Source organism: Oratosquilla oratoria, chromosome 19 (genome assembly GCF_046742065.1).
Source record: "Oratosquilla oratoria isolate Oo_2021 chromosome 19, ASM4674206v1, whole genome shotgun sequence".
NCBI classification, from domain to species: Eukaryota; Metazoa; Arthropoda; class Malacostraca; order Stomatopoda; family Squillidae; genus Oratosquilla; species Oratosquilla oratoria.
The window spans coordinates 46,143,376-46,168,375 of NC_134795.1; the positions used below are offsets into that span (position 1 = coordinate 46,143,376).

Here is a 25,000-nt window from a genome sequence, read left to right on the forward strand (position 1 = left end):
ACACACACACACACACACACACACACACACACACACACACACACACACACACACACACACACACACACACATATTAAGTGCTGGTACAACAAAAAATTTAACTTCTAAGAGTGAACTCAGAGAGAGCCTCAAAAACTCAGACTAGGTCTCAGACGACAATATTTCATTGGAACACCTAGTCTCACTCATGGCATACTTTGGACTACTATTCTAATTATACCCAGACACACTCCAGAAATTCGGTGCTATTCCATTCACACCAGGTATCACACTATGCGAATTTTCGAAGAAATTCTCTGACGCGGACAAAGCTATCACCCAGATCCAAAGCCAGTCAGTACCCATTGCACCCACCCACACAATAGCCCAGGTCACACAGTCCCCCTCACATAACACAAGATCAAGACATATATTTCGCACGCAACATTGCTCACGCCAACACTCTTCATCAAAAACATCTCGTTAACTCCTGTTACCACAGAAATCCTTCACAACCAAACTGATGCTGCGAATATCATGGTACGTGTTTCCACATGAGTGATCATTAACATGTGGTGTTAGTACTGAGGCAACACAGATCAAACTCCCCAGATCACTCTCCCGCAAGACATTTACATAACACATCTCCACTATGACTACGGAACACCAATATTCAGTGCACACCAAGGACATTTACTCCATACCCGGAAATACCCCCATCAACCCTACCTGTACATAACTTGGATATCCCAAACATGTCTTCCGATTCCTTAACATGCTATGCTACGTCTAACAACACCAAGTGACAATCTTTGTCGACACGGGTATCCCAGTCAACATAATGTCAACACACAATTTCCATAAATTACGCACTGTAACTAAACATATCACATTTTTGGAACCCCCGACCTCAACCTTTGCAGCGTAGGTGATGTACCATTCCCGAAAGTCGGTAAGTTCTCCCTAAACATTAGCTTTAAAGATGAGTGCCCATCCATTCCAGTTACCGCCTATGTAGTTGACGTTCACTTTCCTGATGTCTTCATAAGTTTAACATTAATAAAACCACAAAACATAGTCACTAACCCTGCTCAAAATGGTATCATTTACGGGGACCATTTCCTCTCTGCTTTACCATCTGCAACTTCTCATAAGGTAAATCACATTCACGTGGCTGAGTAGGCTCAGGCAGACCATAACCCCGCGTCACTTGCTTGTATTCCTTCCATTCAAATTCATTCAGCTTCATCATACGAATATGCATCAGCTGCTAATACAAATTGTTCCACCGCCTTCCCATAGCAGAGTTCGAAGTATTTAACCACTCTAATCTCTCCCTAGCACCCTAACTTTTCTACTTTGCTGACAGCTGTAGACATGCATTCCAAACGTAACAGACGTACTACGTCCTCCCGAATTCAGGACTAAAAACCCATTAAATACAGTTGGATTTTAATCGAATGAGGAAACTTTCTTGCCCTTCATTGAGGAATTCAACCCCAAATCCACCCCAGTCTCAGAAGTGCTATCTACATTCAAACACACTCACGCAGTGCTTATCAGCCCAAAGATGTTATTCCTTTGTGAGTATACAAGGATACACATACAAAATTTTCAAGCACAGGACACCGATGTACTCTGTATGCCAGAAGTTACCATGTCATTAGAATTTCCTTCATTTCAACCATCAGCTCTACGTCAAAGAAAAGTCATACTTGCATTTTAATTGTCAGTGACACTACCGCACCTCTTCATCTCACAATTGGTACAAGCATTTGCAATATTCAAGTATATCCCTCACGCATCAAAGTCATGGGTGACCAATTCCCTACTTCTCAAGTTTGTGCCACAATTTCCGACGTGCCAACAGCATAGGAAGACGTTGATGCATTATATTTCAACCCCATAGACTTCCTTGATGCACAGGCATACTTGCTTGCACTTTGCAACAAGTTTGGACATACTATTGCCACTCCAGGTGAACCCGTTGGAGTTACTAATTTCATTTAGCATCATATACCCCTTCGTGAGGCCTCTAAGTTACGTTACATTCCCACATACAGAATGTCACACAGTAAACACATGATTGTAGATAACCATAAATTAGTGAATGGAATTTTCCTCTCATTTTTGTCCCTAAATACGGTGGTTCCTTTCAACCAGTAGTAGACTTCAAACAATCAAATAAGCTCACAATACCAGATAGGCATCCCATCCCTGTATTACAGGACCTCTTGCACTTCGTCGGTGAAAACAACGTAGAGTTCACGACCTTAAGTATTATGTCGGGATATTTCCAGAGTCCCCTTGCTCCAGAGTCTAGGCCTCTGACAGCCTTTAGCAACCCTACTGGTTACTATCACTTCAGACGACTAGCCATGGGTCTCGTTTCAGCTCCTTCAGTGTTCACACGACTTATGCACACAGTCCTTGTAGGTCTTATAGGTTGATCAGTGTATGTACCTTGATGACGTGATCACCACTTCCAAGTCCACTAGCAAACACTTACACATTCTTCACATTGTTTTCTCACGACTAGCAAAAGCAGACCTCAAACTGAAGCTTAAGAAGTGCTCCTTCCTTCAGAAAAAAAAATGCACTTCTTAGGTCATGTCCTTAACCTACAAGAATTTTTAACATCGGAGGACAAGGTTAAGGCAGTCATTGATTTTCCACGCCCTACTTCTGTTATCACATACGTTCATTCCTTGGTCTATCAGGATTTTACAGGCGTTACATTCAAGGTTACGCTGGTATAGCAGCACCATTTACTTCTCTACTTAAAAAGAATACCCCCTTCATTTGGACACCTAACCAAGAGAAAGCCTTTAATGACGTAAAGAGAGCCTTAACCACGGCAGATGTCCTTCCTTTCCCAAATCACAAGCTTCCTTTCACAATATACACAGATGCGTCCTACACCGGACTTGGCGTAATCTTCATGCAACAACGCGGCATAAAACTCAGACCAATTCCCTATGCTAACTGCACACTGAACAAACATGAACAAAATTACTCAGTCACAGACATACAAACTTTAGCTGTTATATGCGCACTCAAATATTTCAAGGATGTCATCCTTGGCTATGACATAGACATTTACACGGACTATCAAACAACCTTACACCTCTTCAAAGGAAAGAATCTTTCAAGAAAAATTGGCCCCCTTTCATTTTGTTCAGGTTAAAGCAAACCTAGTAGCAGACGCTCTCAGTCGCCATATCGTAACCATCACTCAAAATGAAGTTTCAGTAACTCTTACACAAGTGCGCATAGCTGCAGTGCAGAGATCAGACCCTTTTTGGAAACGTATTATATACTTCGTCGAATCTGCAGGCACAACTGATACAGATAATCCCCCCCCCCATCTCGACAACTACACGTTAGTTGATGGCATACTGTATCACAAAACAACACTAACGGACAAACATGAACCCAATCAGTCAGTATTTCAGCTCGTAGCCCCTACGGACCTCATTCTGAAATTTCTGAAACTCCTACACAATTCCTATATTACCGCACACCCTGGCAAGGAGAAATACGTTACACAAGCCAGACTGGACTACTTCTGGTTAACTATGAGAAAGGTCAAAGAGGTGTTTGTCACTCTTGCGCGACTCACGTAGGTCATATCATGTTCCAATTTTAACTTACCCTAGCCCTTGTAAACCATTCGACACAGTAGCTGTTGATCTCCTAAAGTTACCACTTACACACAGCGGCAACCTGTTTGTGTCGACGATTTTTTACGATTCTGTATACTTTACCCCCTACAAGACAATACAGAACAATACGTGGCAAAAACCCTTATTGACAAACTCATATGTCCCTTTATTACACAAAAATATCTGATTTCTGGCAACGGGACTGAGTTCAACTATGATATTCTTTCGAATATTACTTTAAATCCCAAAATGTAATATTAATGCTTATCACTTAGTTAATTGGCTCAATTGAAGGCCAGAATAGAAAGATTCTCAATGTTATTCAACATTATGCTTTTAATCTTCACTCTTTTTGAGATGAATATGTTCCCATGAGTCAAGCTCGCATTAACAGTTCCATTAACATGTCAATATAGGAATTCCCTCATTTTGCCCTCTTTGACTAAGACAAAAGACTCTCATATGACCTTCTTGTTTTAGAATTACCTCCCATTTACAAATTCAATAAAAGAAAATTAAAAGAATTCATAATACTTTTCATCTGAATAAGGACGACATGCATAACGAATCAGTCAGAGCTTGTAACTTTGAATTTGAAGACATTATTAACATTCTCATCCACACACCAACGTCGAAGCTCTCCCTAAATTCTCTGGACCCTATCGTATCATTAGATATAAGTCAAATAACAAAGTCAAAGCACTCGGGTTGCACTATGATAAATAGACCGTATTGCACAAAGATCATATCAAAAGAGTTCTCCATAGCCTTGACATAGAGACTGTTTCTTCATCAGATCATACTATCCCTGAAATAAAGGACCATCACCAACCCTATCCACTGCTTCCTCCAATTCCTATCCCACATTACAACCTTCGCAGTTAAACCACAACTTCAGAAGATTTCATTTTGACTAGATGAACGGAAATTATATCTATTTCCACGAGTTCTTAGGAGTCAACTTCATTTTCATTATTTGTATATTTCGGCACCACCAATACTCAAACACTATGTGTATATATCTTTATGTCTAAATTCTAGTATTATTACTTATCTTCTATCAGCATTAACTCACTGTGGTCAGTGAGTGGTTGTTGTGGTGTACGCGCGTGTTAAGGGCATTGTACGATTGTCAAGCATTGTACTTGTGAGTAGATTGAGAAATACGTGCTTTTCCCTTTTGAATATAAACAAGCCCCCGGCTGAGCCGGTCCCGCTACGCCGGGGGGCTTGGCCTGCGGTGCTGCTCGCTTCGCTCTTCGGGCGCTAACGCGCCCTGGGCTCCGCCCGTTAAAGTTTAAGATAGTAATATACTGAAGATGTAATATATGAACTTGTTGCACTGAAGATGTAATATACGAAAGCGCTTGATATTTAAGCAACTTTTATTTCTGAACCAACACATTTACATTTCTTAGGAGATGGTTTTGGGGTTGTATCCTCTTCATCACGTCCGCGTTTCTGAACCAACACATTTACATTTCTTAGGAGATGGTTTTGGGGTTGTATCCTCTTCATCACGTCCGCTTTTATTCGAAGATCTAGCCTCTTCTTCTGTGTCGGACCTATATTTTGTCGGTGACGTTTCTTGTTCTTTAGAATCGCGTCCGCACTTTTTCCCGATTTTCTCCAATATTTTTTGTGCTAACCCCTGTGCAATCTCTTCAAGTCTGTCGGAATGTGTGTTTACACACTCGGGGAGAATCATATCGATTGCGTTTTTTCCGAGAGGTTATATACCGGAGCTTCACCAACAGCGGTGGTCTCTGGCATGTCCACTTCAGGATTGAATGAGGTCTCATCAAAAAGCTCCTTATAAACGCAATTGATTGCAGGTTTTGGTACACATAATTCATTTACCTTATCCCAACCTGTATAGAGGATTAATGAATACCAATTTGTTACCCTTGAACACGCCACGTAAAGTTGCCCGTGGGTGAAACACTGTGCCGTATCCAAAAGAAGCCCACAGCGCTCGAACGTTTGCCTTTGCAATTTGTTGATAGTCATTGCATAGCTCAGTTTGACTGGGAATTGCTTGCGCTTGAAGTTAACAGGTGTATCTTGCGCCTCTAAGGTGATCCTAGGTATCATCGCCTGTTCCCCTCGGTAGCTTCCACCCAATATTTTACCAACCAAAAATTTTTTCTTTAAGTTAGTGACTATGATCCTTGTTCCGTTACATAACTTCGGCGGACAAATGTTACGTATAATCATTAACACATTCTCAACTTTTACCTGAAGACGGGGCAGCGGAAGAAAAGGACTCGTCATTGCATTGAAAACTGAAGTTTGAATATCCGTTCCTTCTTCAACTGCTGTATCAACACTGTTGTAAACTACCTCTTTCTCCTTTGATTTGTCATAAATCATCTGGTTAACGATGTCCACATCCAAATTTGTGGGTGACACTATAGCTCGCTTCTCGAAATATGAAGCATTTAGGTGATTGTTTTCTATGTCATCATATACTCGATCTACCAACTCTTTGCGAGAGTTAACTCTCACGCCAAAGTCTTCACCAAATTCCACAGGACCTGCCTCGCGAGACCCCAGCCTTAATAAACTTTTAGCAAACTTGATATTTTTTCTATCATCTTTCTTCAGACGTACATTCTCCGTTAAATCTAACTTTGTCATATCGTTCCACATGTAATTTGATTTGATGCAGTGCTCAAGTTCGGCATACTTTCCACCACCCCTAATAACGGGGAGAACCTGCCTAAAATCTCCCGCACAAACAAGCACCTTACCACCCATAAACTTATCGTTACCGATGATATCTCTCATCGTGATGTCAAGTGCAGTTAGCGTGTTTTTGTTAGCCATTACAACCTCATCCCAAACAATCAACGACGTCAATTGCAACAATTTTGCGAGCTCTGAGTTTCTCTTGATTCCACAGGATCTGACTTCATTAAATTCCATCAACGGAATTTTGAACATGTTATGAGCAGTCCTACATCCATGAAGAACCGTTGCTGCAATACTCGAAGAGGCTAACGCCAAACCTATTTTTCCTTGGGAGCGTACCGTGTCGAGCAAAAGATTCAAGACGAATGTTTTACCGGTACCCCCAGCAGCATTCACAAACATTCCGTTATCATTGTACTGGTCTCCAAACTTCACTCGATATAACACTGCATCATACACTTGGCGCTGTTTATCATAAAAAAAAAAAAAAAAAAAAAAACACATTATGTGCAACTTCCTCCCCCCAAATTTTCTTTTTGTAAGACCTTTCTCTTCGAATCATATTCGCTGTCTTTTCTTTACCCCTCGAAGGGGGTAACCCATATTCAGTGATATGTCCTCCCCCACAATTCCAGACATTTTTTGAATATCGTCTAACGCGTCCAAATAAATTTCATCGTTGTAATCGGTCAAATTATTCTTGTGCAGATAGTCACTCGCGAACAAATCTTTTGTCTCCTCCCATATTCCCGATTGATCTTCAAGATCTGAAAACACCAACATGCTTGCATATGTTTCTCGAAGATGATTCCTGTTATTTGTGTGATTAATTATCTCCAATATAGTGTTTTATCCATGCTTCTTCGTCACTTAAAAGACCCAAAGTTTTGACGGCTTCTCTGTACGAATCATACATTTTCCCATCGACTGTTCGTAAGTCCGCAAACGACGTGGGCGTACTCTGAGTACGCAACTTGATTTGCTGTTCCTTGTCGTGGTGGAAGTAGAGATCCAAAAAAGAATTATCTGATTTCCAGAATGGCTTTTTTTTCGGGCAAATAATTCTGGTTTCAGATAACCAATTCTGTGGTACACCTTTCCTTGGATCTTATAACATACTGAAATGTCTCGCTTGTTTTGAAGCGTACCCGTGGTTTTAAAAGATGTAAAGGAGAATAACGCATTAAAACCGACTAAATTTTGTAGATAACGTTTCGAAAAAGAAGACGTGCCGTCATATAACGCTTTAAGATCTTTAAATTTCGACAGTAAAAATACTGGTGTTTGACCGGCATTGCAACAGATTGTTCTACGTTCGTTTTTCCACAGCAATGCTTAACAAAGTTTACACCTAAATGCCCCAATTTCACCAATCGAATGAGACTGAACTCCTTGTTTATCAGTCTCTCGCATAGACCCTATGTATGTCGTAGACAACTCTTCTAATGATTACACAAATATTTGCTTTTTTATATTGAGGCAAATACGCTGTTTTCGCAAGCTATCTAAGTAAGCAATTTCCTCCGGAGAAAAATTCTTTTTAAAGATGTTTGCTCTGTATTTTCTTTTTCCCTCCATTATTGATTTTTTTCTGGTCTTCTCCTTCTCTTTTTCTTCTCTTTCTCGTATCCGTTCAGCTTCCAGCTTCGCTTGCGCCTCTTTCTGCGCACGCATAAATTCTCTCTTTCTTTGGCGTTCTTGCTCTTCTTCGATAAGTTTCTTTTGCAGTAAATCTTTTGCTTCTTCTATTATGTTGACATTTTCTTTGATTTCTGCCACTACATCAGTATCCACAGCTTTCTGCGAATGTTGGTATTTAGTCTTTTTAATCGCGTACTTTTTGGCTCGATTTATTCGCCGCATAGCATTGTGAGTTCTTTCCAAATAATACCTTTGGTAATCCCCATGATCCGATTTTCCCCCATGTTTTGTAAAATTCTTATAACCCGCAAAGTAATGTTTTTCGAACTCACACGTACTCTCTCGCAAAATTTCTCCGTCAAACAACTCGAGTTTTTCAAAAGTTTCGTCACTGTACTTGTAATCCTTGTCCTCTTTTAATCACCTGTTGAATAACAGTAACTTTCGGTGAAACACCTTTATAGATTCCTTTACCGAATACGCTTGAGTGTTACTATACAAACTTGGAAACCCCGAGGCGTGTTCCCTTCGCAGTTCGCCCATCAACTGTTTATTCCTGGTTAGAGATGCTTTCGTCATTTTTTTCTTTTCCGCCACCCATTTCCAAAAGTGACGGTTCCTTTGCAATTTTAACTGTGAAGATTCCGGCATTTTCTTCCGAGAACAAACAATAGCACAAAGACACTCGGGTGAAATCCTAAATATACCCTTACACCTGCCAAGCGATGATGTAACCAATTTACCACCGGCCCGCCCCATCTCGGGAAATGACAGATTCTATCTTTATTAAGTATAAGATACTATAAAATTTATTCATATTAATTTATTAAAATCATTGTATTGGTTGCATTTCCATCCACCAGTTTTGTGAAGGAACCATGCGGGCGTGTATGCTTCCCGCCAAGCCAGGCTGCATCCACACGAGGCAGTTGCTAACTGAGTAAACGTGTATTGTAATTGTGGTGATGGCCGCCTTGTGATAAATACATTGTTCAGTAATTATTCATTTTTAATATAGCCACCCGATTACATGTGGTGGTAGCTGCAAAACAATATTGTGAATGGTTCAATTTGTGCATTCTTATTTAGGAACCTTACTTTGAACTTTGAACATTTGAGATCTCTGGCTAGCCAGTTCATGGCATTGTGTGTTTGTGTTTCTTCCCCCCTATTTCTTCTTTTTTTCAGCCAGGTCGTTTTATTCAGTGTCGTTGGAACAATTCATACTAGTGAATAAAGAAAGAAAAAAACGTAATTAAGCGCAGGAACAGTTTTCTTTTGACGCGCCAAATGATTTGTTATGGTCCCACGTGGTTTTCACTTTAGCATTAGCATCAGCTGTAGGAACCTTTCTATCATAGTCATCTCCATTCGTCACTGGATCGCCTCTTGTTCCTGAGTCCGTCGACTGTAAATCTGGAGCCCAGATGGAATAGGATTTCTGAGTGATATTATATCTACATAATCCTATCGGCCAGTGATTTTCGTTCGCTGCTTCCCCAGTGACTGTCGTCCCCTTTTCCAGTGATTTTTGCATTAGTACTCAGGCTTGTATATGTTTTATTGGTTATGCAATGCCATATTGTTTTTCTGGTTATAGTGAATTAATTGATGTATTATTACTTTTCTGGCCAGGCGTGTTGTCTTGTTGGCGGCCATGTTTGTTTACGTCTTGACATCATTTGATGACGGTAATGTTTTTTTGTTTGTTTATTAGAGATTTGATTTCCTACATTCTTTCATTGTAAATCTTGGAATTGTGATTCACAGAGAAGCGTATTTACGTGCCTTAATTGTGAATAGTTAGAGTTAATAACGCTCCTACTTTGTGTATCAAAGCGAATATCATTGTTCCTTCAGGTCATTCTTCTGATTCGAGAAGTGTATTCATTGCGATCGTCATTATTAACTGTATGTATTTTCTTTGTTTTGACTTTAATGTTATTACAAAGTGGGTTGTCGTTATCTTATCACCCTCTTAATATGTCTAAACAGAAGCCACCGTCCTTTCTTCATTCCTCAAAATCCATCTGACACAATGGCTTATACTTTCACATTATTACATCAGGATCCTTCTGTTCTTAAATTTTCTAATGATGACCCCGCATATAAAGCTAGTGATTTTATTCGCCAGTGCGAAGATTGTATTGTAAGTACTAATGTTTCAACGGGGTCTGAGAACATTTCTTTCAAGAGGTCACAGCTTGTGCTTAATTCATTGGCTTATGAGATGTTATTTGCTTCGTGTCTTTGGATTACAATTATGAACTGTTTTGGTCTATTTTTCTTGTTTTTTTCTGATACACCTGTACGCAATTCCTTTTAATGGTGTCTTAAGTTGGTTGATGTTCTTACATTCAGATTGTACACTCTTGGCTATAGGCGTCCTCAGGCCCAGGCCAGCAAATTTTTTTGTTGAAGCCCTCGATTCTCTCTCCCATTCAGAGTGGGTTGATCATGGCAATGCCACTTTAGACAGGTTCCACCTTAATTTGGAACTTCTGCTCTACATCCTCTTTTTGGTGCCTTTTGAGAGGAGAGCTGTATCTTCTCTCAGCTATTAGACAGATGAGACCATACTATCTTTCGCAACAATGCTTTCCTGTAAACTTAGGGAAGTGCCTTCTGGTTCCTTGTGTATTAGCAATGCTCAGCAACATGCTAACTTTCCTAATTCTCCTCCTCCACCCCTTCAGTCTTCATTTCCAACTCACAGCTCCACTTTCGCTACATTTACCCCTCCTGTACACACATATACCTATTGTAACAAGTCAGGTCATTCGAGTGCTTTTTGTTTTCGCCGTAAGCGTTGTGTACACAAATCAAGGCAGTCCCCTGTCCGTAGGAATTAATGGTATGTTTCTTCTAATGTGACGCATGACCTGTCTATATTAGAGTCGCAAGATAAGCTTAGTTCCTGTTATATGCATGGTTCTTGTAAACACTTGACTGATCAGTGTCTCAAAGTTTTGATATTTAGAGCTGAGATTTTTCATCAGCCTAGACAATCCCAATCCCATTTTCGCCTGCGCCCGTTTCACAACTCAAAGGTTCGACCAGTAATATTCGGTCCCAGATCATCCCCTTTGTGGTTGCTAAGTCTTTTCAGTTACCCATCTTCCAATTTCTTATAAAGAATACACCTATCTCAGTCACAGTAGATACAAGTGCAAAATGTAGTCGCATAAGTAGAAAAACTTATTTTGCTCTCCGGGGTTTGTACAATCTCTCCTTGTCTCCTTGTTGTAATAGTTTGCTTTCAGTACAAGGTTCTCCCTTGCCTATTCTTGGGTCTGTTTGTATTCCCTTTAGGTTTTTCCTCGCATGCTACAGTTTTCCATGTCGCTTTTGTTTTTGTATCTGGTATTGCTCTCATGTGTGGTTGCCTCTCGTGCATTGATGCTCTTACAACGCATGGCATTGATATATCTCCTAGTCGAAATTTTGTAATTCCTGCAACAGAGAGGTCAGTTTCCATTTGTGACACCCCTCCTGTGCATGAGCAGGTCGTACAGTTGACTTCAGAAGGACCTCCTCGCTTTAACTCTCCTATTCTTTCTTGTGCCACTGCTGTTGTGGGAGAGCATCATATTGGACCTTCAAGTATAGTTCGAGTTCCGGTGCGCATTTCAGGTGATCCAATTGGGTCTGACGTTTTATCTCAGCCTGATTGACTGTTCGCGTTCGTCGACTTGCATTAGGAAGGATTCTCTCCACTATTCGCGAGGATCGTGTTACTACAGCTATGATAACCAACGTCACGGGTGCTTCTATCACTCTCTCTCCTGGCATTCACTTATGCTCCTTTGAAGTAGTTGACGTTGATGCTTTCCAAGATTCGCCTCCTATCATTGCAACTTTTGTACTACAGTCTCTACAAGTGACACAGCTCACTTGGCCTTCGAATTTGCAACGTTTGTAGGTGATATTGATTTTATTGATGAGACGCCTCATCTCATTGAATTGTTAGTGATTCACTATCAGGCTTTGGCTTTGCCTGGTGATCCGTTGGGAGTTACAAATCATGTGGTTCACAGAATTGATCTTCAGCCAGATGCTCGTCCTGTTTACGTTCCCTCTTACGGGTTGCTTTACTCTCGTCGGCTTATAGCACAGTCCTTGGTTGACGACATATTACGTGAAAGCGTTGTACAAGAGTCTTACTCGAAGTGGAACACGCCACTCCTCCTGGTGCCTAAAAAGGATAGATCTTTTCTTCCTGTTATTGATTATAGGCGAGATAACAAGGTTATTCCAGACCATTACCCTTTGCCTGTCTTAAGTGACCTTCTCCACTCCACTGGCACTGGTAATACGGTGTTCACCACCTTAGACTTAAAAACGGGTTTTTGGCAGATTCCCTTGGAGAAGTATCGTAAGGTCACGGCCTTCTCAACTCCCAATGGACAATATGAATAGTTTCATTGCCCCATAGGGTTACGGAGTGCTCCCTTGACTTGCCAGTGCTTGATTAACTCCCTATTTCATGGCCTAGTAGGCAACGGGCTTTTTGTTTACTTGGATGATTTAATCTTAGTTTCCAAGGATGTGGAGAGCCACTTCATTAAGTTGTCCATTGTCTTGCAACGGTTTGCTGATGCTGGATTGAAACTCAATTTGCCCAAGTGTTCTTTTCTTAAGTGTAGCATCCAATTCCTAGGTCATGTTGTAGACAAACACGGTATTCACACTACTGACGATAAGGTCAAGGCAGTTAGGGACTTCCCTACACCTAAGTTAGTTGAGCATGTACCTTCCTTCCTTGGAGTGGCAAGATACTATCATACATTTATTGGGAATTATGATTTAATTGATTCCCCTCTAACGTGTCTCCTCAAGAAGGACACTTCCTTCCAGTGGCGTGATGTTCACCAGGAAAGTTTTGATTCTTTGAAGCTTGCACTTACTGAACCGCCTGTGTTAGCATTACCGGACTATAGCCTTCCCTTTACTATTTGTACAGATGCTTCTGGTACAGGTATTGTAGATGTACTTATGCAGCAAGTAGACGGATGCAGACCCCATGTTCTTGCATATGTTAGTCGCGTTCTTAACAAGCCTGAGTCTTATTACTCTGTTACTCATTTGGAGGCCCTGGCAGTGGTGCGAGCTTTAAAGTATGTTCGTAACATCATTTTTGGATATTCTGTTACAGTCTATACGGACCACACTGCTGTCACTCACCTTTTTAAGGGCAAAAATCTTTCAGGTAATCCAGCCAGATGATTTCTTACGATTGAGGAATTTAACACAACCCTTAAGCACTTTCACGTAATATCCCTATTGCTGCTGTTACAATGATTGAAAGCATCTCTCTGAAGAATCTGGCTAAAGCTCAGCATGAGGACCTTCTTTTGCCTGCTGTTATTTATGTTTTGGAGTCTGGTAATTATACCACCTTTTCCAGATCTACATGTTCCCCTGTACCAATTTTCCTTATAGGACAAGGTTCTCATTCATAATGTGGAAGTGTTTCAGCAGGATGTAGCACAGGTAGTGATCCCTGAATCCCCAGTTCCTGTTGTTCTGTCCCCTGCTCATGATTCCCCTGAGGCTGGTCACCCAGGTCGTGACAAAGCTCTGGCTATGGCACGTAAGAAGTATTATTGGCCAAAAATGCGACTAGATATTACCTCTCATATAGCCCAGTGTAGCTCTTGTGTCCAGAACAATAGTTTTACGCACATTGCTTCCATCTTAGAGTACCCTACTCCTTCTGGCCCTTTTCAGAATATGGCTATAGACCTTTTACAAATGCCTCGTGGCATTCAAGGTTCTGTGTATGTCCTTGTGTGTGTGGTCCACTTTAGTCATTTTGTAACATTGGCTCCCTTACGTAGCAAGTCTGCTCCAGTATTATAGCTCATCCTTAAGTTTCTCATGTTTTTTTGTCCATACACTACTCCTTCGGTGCTCCTTAGTGACAATGGGTTGGAATTTAGGAATGAGGCTTTAGCGAGCATTTGTGAGCGTTATGGCATCACGCAAACATTCATAATTGCTCACCACCTTGCATCTAATGATCTTGTAGAGAGGACGAATAGGAAGTTTTTGGATATACTCAGGCACGTTCTTGGTAGCCTTCATGAATTTTGGGAGGATTGGCTACATGTCAGTGCTTGTATTAACAGCACCATGTCTCTACGGGGAAAATGCCTCATTACGTCATCTATGGAGTAGAAAAACGGCTCCCTTATGATGTGCTTGATAGTCCTGCTCGTCCCCTCTACAGTATTGAGAACTATAGTCAACTTTAATATCATACATTATATAATATTTATAATTCTGTAAGAGATCAACTTGACGTCTCTAAAGCCAAGATGTTGAAACACCAGCAAATCTATGCTAAGCCTGTTAGCATCAGTATTGGTGATCATGTTTATAATAGCATGACTGGCCGCCAATCTAAACTTAATTGTAAATTTACAGATCCTATTTTAGTTACTCTGCAGTTGCATCCCAATAAATTCAGGGTCTTTGATCCTTCCGAGAGACTGAGCGAAGTGGTGCATGTTGATAGATTTAAAGTGATAAGAGTGCCTATCCCTGCATTTACTTAACCTCCACCAAGGCTCCCTGTACAAACTATGTTTTCTGTATTTCTGTATTTCCCCCTTTCAATTGAGGGGTCCTATGTCTTCATGATTGTATATGTGCATTGCTTATGTTATCATTCATGTTTGTCTTGACCTGTACTTTGTATCTTGTTTCTCTATTAAGTGTGTTGTTTGTATAATGTGTATATCTTGTTTATCTACTGCGTATATTGTTTTGCATTATGTGTAACTTTTGTGACGTGTCCCGGACGTCCGGCAATTGCTGTCTTTTTGTCTCATGTTAACTAGTGCCAGAACTTTTGTGTATATTTTGTACTTTTATACAGTTTTTATTTCTATATGTATTCTTGTTTTGTATATGTATTCCTATGCATTGTCCTTATATCATATGATTGTGTATGTTATATTTATGTATCTGGGTCACCATGCTTTTCCACACTTTTGTAATTAGTCTGTATTGTGTGTGGAGTATGTTATATATGGTTTGCTTTTGTCTTGCCTGGTTATTTTTTCTTTTCGTTTACTCGGTGGAGTCACCGAGTGGTGGTGGCCGAGCAATGCTATAGTGTACGTACGTGTTAAAGGCATTGTACGATTGCCATGCATTATACTTGTGAGTAGATTGGGAAATACATGTTTTCCCCCTTTTGTATATAAATACTATGAAATTGATTTATATAAATTTATCAAAATTATTGTAATGATCGCATTTTCATCTGCCAATTTTGTGATGGAACCATGCGGGTGTGTATGTTTCTCGCCAAGCCAGGCTGCATCCATGCGAGGCAGTTGCTAACTTGCCTTCACTGAGTAAACGTGTATTGTATTTGTGGTGGTTAACGCCTTGGGATAAATACATTTTTGTTTGGTAATTATTTTTCGATTTAGCCACCCGATTACATGGTAGCTGAGCCGAGCATCTGTTGCAATATGATTGAATGATATATTTTATCCCTTAAATGTTCAGCGTGCACACGCACTCACGCACGCATTTTAGCTACAGGACGGGAAATCACGACCTCTCTAGAAAGCTCTCACGGAACCTCCTATTGTGTAGGACCTCATCTATGGTCATTTTGCTGAGCGCGAAACGACGCCTGCGTCCGCCATTGGCAACTGCAAGTCGTCATACGACCAATATAATTTTTTATGTGTTTCATGCTTATATATATATATATATATATATATATATATATATATATATATATATATATATATACATATATATATATATATATGTATGTGTGTATGTATATATATATACATATATACATATATACATGTACACATATATATATATATACATATATATATATATATATATACATATATATATATATATGTATATATATATATATATATATATATATATATATATATATATACCTATAGATATATATATATATATAACCTATGCAGGAACACTGAGTGTCCATTCTCAGTTCATGTATTGTACATTGGAGAAATAGACTAAGGATTAGATAGTAAGGAATAGATAGTACATAACATTTCTATTTGGTAACATCCACCATTTGAATTTATATATAAAATAGTACCATTGGCAATCGATAGCGTTTTCCTCTTCCGATCACATGAGTTTTCATATACACGGATTTCCAAGTGACTTTCTGTCATTGTTTAAATGACTATAACAAAGTTGTTTTATTTTTTAGGTTGGAGATTGGGTTGTGTCATGCTTTAAACAAGAGGAGATAGCTACAGTTGGCTATGTTTCTCTTTCTACAGTAGAAATATAGGTAAAAGTAAGATGATGAGATGTACAAGAGGAGAAGATGGCAGCGAGTTAGAAGTGGATAGCTTTAGATATTTGGGATCGAGTGTGTTAAGAAAGGGAAGAGTGAAAGTGGAGACAGATTGTAGATTGAGAGAAGCAAGTAAACGTCATGTGGGATTAAAAAGTGTCATGAGAAATAGGCATTTGGGAATAGATGCAAAAAGAAGATTATGTGAAAGAGTGATTATTCCAATAACACTCTATGAGGTAGACTTGGAATCTAAGAGAGGAAGAAAAGAGAAGATTAAATGTGACTGGGTGAAATACTTAAGAAGTATGATAAGGATGAGAAGGTTGGACATATTGAGAAACGACGACATGAAGATGAGAGCGGGGGTGGAAAAGGAGATGGCAAGTAGGGCTAATGAAGGAGTATTGGGACGGTTTCGACACATGGAAAGAATGAGTGAAGAAAGATTAATAAATGAGGTGTGAAAGCAGGGGTTGATAGAATGAACTTGAAGGGACGACCGAGGATAAGATGAATGGATGGGGTGAAAGGAGTAGGCAAGAGATAGGGGTGGGTGGAAAATTGCTGTGTATAGATGATACTTTGATGTGAGGAAGCAAGAGGGCGGGGGAATGATATTTTGAAACAACTTGAAGAAATTTCTCCTCGTCTTCTCTTTTTCTGCATGAGGGGACAGAGGGGGGGTCACCGATTCAATGAAGCGGCGTTGCTGTGGACGTACTATGACTTGCTACATCCATGAAGAACTAAGATGAGAGGGAGGAAAGGATGGTGGATAGGAGTGGAATGGTTTGTGAGTAAAATGGATGTGAGTGGTTACGTGCCTTTTAACTTGGCTACATCCTTTGTAAGGGGGGGGGAGGTCTTGGTATATAGATATAGAAATGCTTGAATACATTTGAAAAATTATAAGGAACAATACCTTATCTATTATTTATTGAACGGGTGTCGTCGTTACGCCTAAATTTGAACACTTGAACACTTGAGCATCTGAAGAGGAGGGAATTAATCACAAAAGTTAACAGTAAAGATAAATATTTAATCTTTTTTGAGTAAGACAAACTTAAAGGAGATAGGTTCTGATGGCCTCAGCATCAAGATTGTCGCTTGTACACAAGTATTATCTCATACGTATTTTCCATCCATTCGGTTGAGAGTTGCTCTAGTATAACACATGAAAGAGTCTCCCGCTGGGCTTTGAGAAGAGTCTGCAAACACAGCCATGTTTTGGGAAGTTCAAGGTGTATGAATTCTATTCGAATGTAAACCAACTTCAAGGGAACACGACAAGTCCGCTCTCGTCATTGTCACTTGAATGTCTTGTTATTGTACAGCTTCTTCTGTGGCAGGAGCAGGGCGATCTGAATTTGTATCCGATGAGGCAAGGAAAGTCTTGAGCGATGGCGGGATTATAATGATCTATAACCTGAATCAAATTTTCTGGCACTGGTGACGTCATCTCGATCAAAGAAGAAGAAATATATGCAAAGGAAAAAGAGACAGAACCAAAAGCAGCGGCAGAGGGTAAAGATGAAAAATGAAAGTAAGAATAATGTAAAAAGAAGAAAAAGAAGGTAAAAAAGAGAAGAAGAAGACGAATATAGAAAGGATAAGAAGAAAATGAATAAGAAGAAAAAATAATAATAATAAAAAAAGATAATAAAAGAAAATAAAGAGAAAAAAAGCATAAGGAAAGAAGAAGAAATAAGAATAAAATTAAAAGAAGAATATAAGAAGAAAAAGGGCAGGAAAAAAGAAAAGGGGAAGCGAGTAGAAGAAGAAAGAAGAAACAAGAGAAAGAAGTTGAAAATGAAGAAGAAATGTGACCACGAAAAGTAGGACAATGCCTTAGGGTCAAGGAGTAGACACAAGATCTCGTTAGTTCCCATCATCAGCGGCACGAAAACATGTTTGCGGCTCGAGAGAAGCGAAAGCAGAGTGCCACAGGTCCATTACCTCAACGCCCGTCGGAGCACACAGCGTCCGAATGATAGATGACTTACACGTCCAAGTAAAGAACTAGGGTTTCTTATATTCAGCATCAGTTTCCACGCCACAGTAACCGTCTTCTCGGTATCGTCGTCTTTTCTAAACAAGTTGGATTTCTTCTACATTTTTCTCTTTTCTCGAACATCCTGAAAGGCTCACATATATTTCTATTCGCCGTCAATGCCGTTCAAATTATCAGGAATGATTAGTTATATCATGAGGAATTAATTGGTGAATCGTATTTGATTCCTATGATCCTTCTGTCAGTCGGTATGGTATTCGATTCAGCTTAAAGGAACCCTTAGAGAAAACAGAGGATTAAGCCTGTCTCGATGAACCACTTGGCGTCTATATGTGGTTCTTAGGTATAACTTTGTTGTTACCAGGCGATTTTATTCAACTGAGGGAATCACCTGTAGACGTCTAGAAATGAAAAAGAAGACTTGACATGAGGGCCAACTACGATGGAATAGACTCTTTCAAAAAAAAAAAAAAAAAAAGTGTGTGTGTGTGGGGGGTGGTTCTGCAAAATGGGGTCACAGATTCCCTGTAAAATTTACGGTGCCTCTGTGAATACTTTTTCCTGCGCAAGCCTGTTAACAAAGTTGTTTTACATTTTATGGTAAAACTGTACACATTTTTTACGAGCCTGTAGTATCATCGGAAGTATGTGGATCTTCCTAGTCGCGGGTTCGAGTCCCAAACTTATTTCCGATTCCCAGTTGGAGTGGCTGTTAGTTACCTGTCCCAACAGTCCAAGCGGAAAGGTCAAATGTTACAGTTTCGGCCGCAGCTCCTCGGCGCCTAAAGCATATGCAACTCACCTTGTATATGTTTTTACAGCATGAGCTTGTAGGAACATTACACTGGGTTATCAACTCTGCGATGAAACTACATCAACAAACCTTGGCAGAATTACATGTAATTCTAGAATTTGTACCAAAAGGATATATCATACGTTGGGGGAAGCGAACCCTTGGGACTCGTGCGAAACCTGGCACTCTAACGACTTTTTCTCGGCATGTGAAACACAGAGCTCATCTTGAAATAACAGCTAATAGATCTCCAACTTCTTTTGCATGACCATTGATAACCGTATGCTGCGATGGGTGGCGGACTAGGGCCCTAAAAGTTGAAGGAAGGGGGTCAATACTCGTATGTATGCCTATAATTTTACTCCATTGGCACGCGAGAACATTCGTAGAAAAGAACTGACGAAATTTGGCACCTTAACTTGAAAAGGTTCCCCATTCCTGATATATATATATATATATATATATATATATATATATATATATATATATATATATATATATATATTTATATATATAAACACACACACACACACACACACACACACACACACACACACACACACACACACACACACACACACACACACATATATATATATATATATATATATATATATATATATATATCTATATCTATATATATATATATATATATATTTATAAAGGAACATAATTGAATCCAGTTTTATAAAGAGCAATTTTGATAACAAAATTAACTTGAGTTTAGGTTTATCTAAATTATATAATTTCATAATTAATAGGACAGTAAAGCAGCACCATGGCTCCTAATTGTGCCAGATGTCCTGTGGACGTTTCGGCCACATGGTTTGCTCCATTGTATTTCCTGTTTTATTGTTTTATTGTGATTATTATTAGTTCCATTTGTAAATGAATGTGTGTGTATGTATATTGTACGAAACTTTTATGTGACTATAACCTTCCCCAGTTTTCTTATTTCTGTATAAATATTATGTTCTATCTCTCTTGTACTCTGAGGATGTCGTAATAGACGAAAACGTTTAGTATTCCGACTATATTTTCCCTGTGGTTTCTGCAATATTATTTAGTCACGCGTTATTGTGATTATTTTTGCATATATATATATATATATATATATATATATATATATATATATATATATATGCAGAAAGATCACTAAATAACACGTGATTCACAAATTTTGCTGGTAACCGCTGAGGAAATCGGAAGGAAACAGTAATTCCAAAGCGCTTTCGTGTTATTCACATCTTCAGGGGAATACAGAAACATTGGTGTTACAAAGAGATTTAAAAGTAACAAGATTATACACTAGGAAACGAACTGGAATAGTACGAAAAGTCACAAATGAAGAAAAATAAATTTTAGTGCAAAAAGTCCGCTATGAAGAAGAAATCTGAGAGAACTACACAATACACCAAATTAATTTTGGTCATTTACAACTTGATTACAAATTTTGTTAATGATAAATTTACCTAATCTATAAATGCCATTACTGATATTAAGATTAGAACCTTCAGAATCCTTTATAATACTACTTTCTATTAAGCTTCTATTGACAAATGAATTACAAGAAATAATAGAGGAGGCATTAGTCCAATATACAATGATTGAAATTTTTCATGTAAGCAAATAGAGCATTGGATTCTTGTGCTGTTTTAACACTATATCTATGTAGTTTAATTCTAGTTGATAGTCCTTTGCCCCTTTGTCCAATGTAATACTTTTCACAATCTCTGCAGGGAATTTTGTATATACAGCCATCAGAATCAGCGGGAGAATTCTTAATTATTAATTTCTTAAAAGTACATGGGTTATTAAAGCTACTTTGATATTCCATGTTTTAAGTAGAGGAGGAACTTGAGAAAGATTGTTACTGTAAGGTAATACTAAAAGGTTCTTAATGTCAAAAGGGAGAGGAGGTTGATTCCTATAAAAAAAATCGCCAAAGAGAGAGCGTTATATAAAAATGTTCTAGGGTACTTTAATCCTAAACCTAGGTTAACAATACACTCAAATTCTTCATCAATGAATTCTGGGCTGCATATACGAAAGGCACGTAAGATCATGGAAGAAATTACAGATTTGTTTTTACTTTATCTAGGTGTGCATAGTAATAATGAATATAAGAAAACACATTTGTTGGTTTTCTATAAATACTAGATTTAAAACCATTGCCTTCTCTACGGACAAAGCAATCTAAAAAGGGCAATATATTATTTTTTTCTAATTCTATAGTCAAATTAATCGAGGGGACCAACTTATCAAGAGACTGTAGAAAAGCATCAAGGTCTTCAGTACGTGGCCACAGGCAAAGAACATCATCTATATATCTGTGCCAAATAGAATTAGATGGCAAACTTTCATACAATAGTTCCTTTTCAAAAAATTCTATGTAGATATTGCTTAAGACAGGTGAGAGGGGATTTCCCATAGCCATTTCAAATTTCTGGGAATAAGAATTACTATCAAATTCAAATTTGCAATTTTTTACACATATAAGTTGCTAAATCTTTTTCTAATTTTGAAATGTACAGTAAATTATCTTCCGAAGAAGTGAACCTTTTTAAGGGTATCATTTATGCTTCTTTGAGTAACCCACCATTACCCAATTGCCCAAATGGATTTAATAAGGCATTGGAAGCTCTCAAAAAAGACAAATACTTACATATTACTAGTGCAGATAAGACAAATGCGGTGGTCATTTTAAATAGGGATGACTATCTGTCTAAGATGGATGATCTTTTTTCCGATGACAAAAGCAGGTAAAAAGGCGGAAACGATGTCAACACGAGCGTCTTGAGACCCAGGGAAGCCACAAGGGGTCTTGATTGTCTCTGTCGAAATTGGTGGCCCCCCTTTAAGTAGTGGGTGGAGTAGACGGGGCTTTGACGTGGACTTCGTTAGCGGTTCATTATTAGCTTCGAGTCCGGCTCAAAAACAGGTCGGAACCAACAACCCATTGGAGCTGTTAACAAGTCATGGTAACGTTGGAGGGGGGGGGGGTGTTGATAGGTCGTTTACGAGTGTCTTCAAATAGTCTTGGTTTCGGGGTGACGGGAAAATGACGGTGGTGACCAGTGACTATAGCACCTCCCTTCCAGAAGTCCAGCGTAAAGAGGTGGAGCTCTGTTAGAGGTATTTTAGTCACTGGGAGCTGTTTGGGTTTCTGCCCTTCTTGAGAGAGCATCCACCAGGATATTGTCTTTACCCTTGATGTGACTCATCCGGAAGTTAAAGGCTTGAAGTTGGAGAGCCCGCCAAAGAATGCGTTGGTTGGTGAGTCTGATATTTTCAATAAAGATGAGAGGGTTGTGGTTACTGTAGATAATGGTCTCGTGTTCAGGAAAGCTCAAATAGCACTCGAAGTGCTTGAAGGTAGAGACTAGGGCCAAGGCTTCTTTTCCGCTGTGGAGTAAGAGCGTAGGTAGAGGAGTAGTTTGGCTGAGTAGTAGCTAACCGGGTAAAGAGTAGAGGAGTAGTCGTCATCTTGGAGAAGAACACCTCCTATCCCCTCTCCGGAGGCCTTTATTTGGAGGACAAAGGGGTGCGAGTAGTCGAGAGTCTGAAGTACAGACTCGGTGCTCAAGAAACGCTAGAGGGCTTTAAAGGATTCTTGGCAGGTGGTGGACTAGACAAACTTCTATTTAGGGCTGGTCAGGGCTGTGAGGAGGGTCGCTATTGCCAAGAAGTTGCGGCAAAAGCGACAGTAGAACCCCGCTATCCCCAAGAACCTTCGGAGCGATTTCCAGTTGTCTGGGACAGGGAAGTTGAGGATGGCCTGGGTGTTGGCCATCTTGGGTCGGCACAGGCCGTGGCCAACCACATGCCCTAAGTAGGTGAACGTAGCTCTGCCTAACTCGGATTTGGACAAGTTGGCCACGAATCCTGCGGTGGAGAGGTGATCTAGAAGGGATTTTAGTCTGGTGAGGTGGTCTTCCCATGAATCTGCAAAAACAAGATGAACGTCACGATAGGCAAAATTATTATCTAGTCCAGAGATGGTATGATTGATGGCCCGCTGAAAGGTGGCAGGAGCATTAAACAGGCCAAAAGAGAGGACCAGATACTTATACAGGACAAGAGGGGTTACAAAGGAGGAGAGAGTTTGAGCTTCAGGAGTCAGTTTGATCTGGTGGCCCTTGATTAGGACTATCTTGGAGAACGAGGCTTATCCTGCAATCGGGAGTGAGGAAGCCAGTGGTGGAGCAGTAGGTAGAAGGGCGGAAACGATGTCAACGCGAGCGTCTTGAGACCTAGGTGAACCACTGGGGGTCTTGATTGCCTGTTGAAATTGGTGGCCGCATGTAAGTAGTGGGTGGAGTGGGCGTCAAATCTTCATTGTAAGCTTCGAGCCCGGTTCAAAAACAGGTCGGATCCATCAACCCATTGGAACTATTAACAACTCATGGTAGCGTTGGGGGGTGGGTGATAGGTCGTTTACGAGTATCTTCAAATTGTCTTGGTTTCGGGGAGAAAGAAAAAGGACGGTGGTGACCAGTGATATATATATATATATATATATATATATATATATATATATATATATACATATATATATATATATATATATATATATATATATTGGAAACTAATATGTTGTAACACATTTGTAAAAGATCACTGTTAACCCACTATCGGAGAAATAATAACGGAAAGTACAGAGAAACTGTATATTTCGACTACTCTCTGTATATATATATAATATATATGTATATATATATACATATATATATATATATATATATATATATATATATATATATATATATATAGAGAGAGAGAGAGAGAGAGAGAGGGAGGGAAAAATACTTTTTTTTCCAGAGCCATCTTTTTTTTCTTTTTCACCAGAGCCATTTTGTTTTTGTTTTAATTACCAGAGCCATTTTTTATACTTCCAGAGCCATTTTTTTGCAGGTTTGATTTCTTAACATGTTGGCTTCCCAGTTGAAACTGATCGGCAGACACATCGCCTCTGTTTCCACTGGCAGTGGTTGGGGGGTGGAAATGCACGACAAGCCTTGCAATACACCGTAAGAGTACCATCACTGCCCCGATCCACTTCAAGCCAATCTATGTTCCACGAGCGTAAGGTAGATTCATGCTTTACTTGTTTTCGTTTTCCTTGGCCCTTGCCCGTAGAGTTTGAATTAGGGTTTGCTGGTCCAGACGCGGTTCCTGCCGTCAAAACACTCTCCCTCGATTCTGAAAAGACTGAATCTGAGGGCAAACCATCTTCACTCATCTTTACTCGCTTCACTAGAAATCGCTCCATGATGTACGATCATCGAAAGTTTGGCATTGACGTGACGTACCTAAGCTAGCTAACGAATCATTTTTCTTTTTCTTTCTTATTCTCCCTCCAAAGATCCATATCTATGAACTGAATGTATAATTATCAAATCTTCATATTTATACTTAAATCTATTTACTTTCAATTGCTAACCAAGCATTTGATTCTATTTTGTTTTCTCATAAATATGCGAACGAGGTTATAAATGGGATTTCCCAGTTTCCCTCCTAGGCCTCGAGCGAGTTTGTATATGTACAGTGTACGTATGCATGCGGTGATGTGGTATTGGGTATGGTGCATTGTACATGTAGTCAGCGCGTTGATTTGGCAGCTAGCTGCATGCAACCAATGAACTTCCCTGCATACAGGTACCATGCAATTCGCAACTAGCGACATTATGGAACACGATAGTCGTGTAGAGTCTAGTCAACATGTACTAGTATACGCGCGCATGCAGCTGATACGAAGCTAGGCTAGGTAAGCCATTGAACTCTAGCAGCTATACCGCGTACACATACGTACGTACATAAAAAAAAATTAAAGATGGTTGATGCGTTGCGTTTATGATATCGATTGATAATGCAATGATTGATCACGGGTAAGT

At 39.5% G+C, this 25,000-nt stretch overlaps 2 protein-coding genes across 2 annotated transcripts in view; both read right to left on the reverse strand.

The window, feature by feature from the left end:
• LOC143035614 (uncharacterized) overlaps positions 1-5,352 on the reverse strand; it is a 27,172-nt gene extending 21,820 nt beyond the window's left edge. The window contains exons 1-2 of the mRNA XM_076202481.1: positions 5,096-5,352; positions 3,634-3,705 (exon numbers count right to left, since the gene is read on the reverse strand). Of these exons, the coding sequence (XP_076058596.1) occupies positions 3,634-3,705; positions 5,096-5,352 (329 nt within the window). The remainder of the gene's footprint in view (positions 1-3,633; positions 3,706-5,095) is intronic.
• LOC143035615 (ATP-dependent DNA helicase Pif1-like) lies at positions 5,349-6,740 on the reverse strand. The gene has a single exon (XM_076202482.1). The coding sequence runs from the start codon at positions 6,738-6,740 to the stop codon at positions 5,349-5,351; it is 1,392 nt and encodes a 463-aa protein (XP_076058597.1).
• Positions 6,741-25,000: the final 18,260 nt, after the last annotated feature.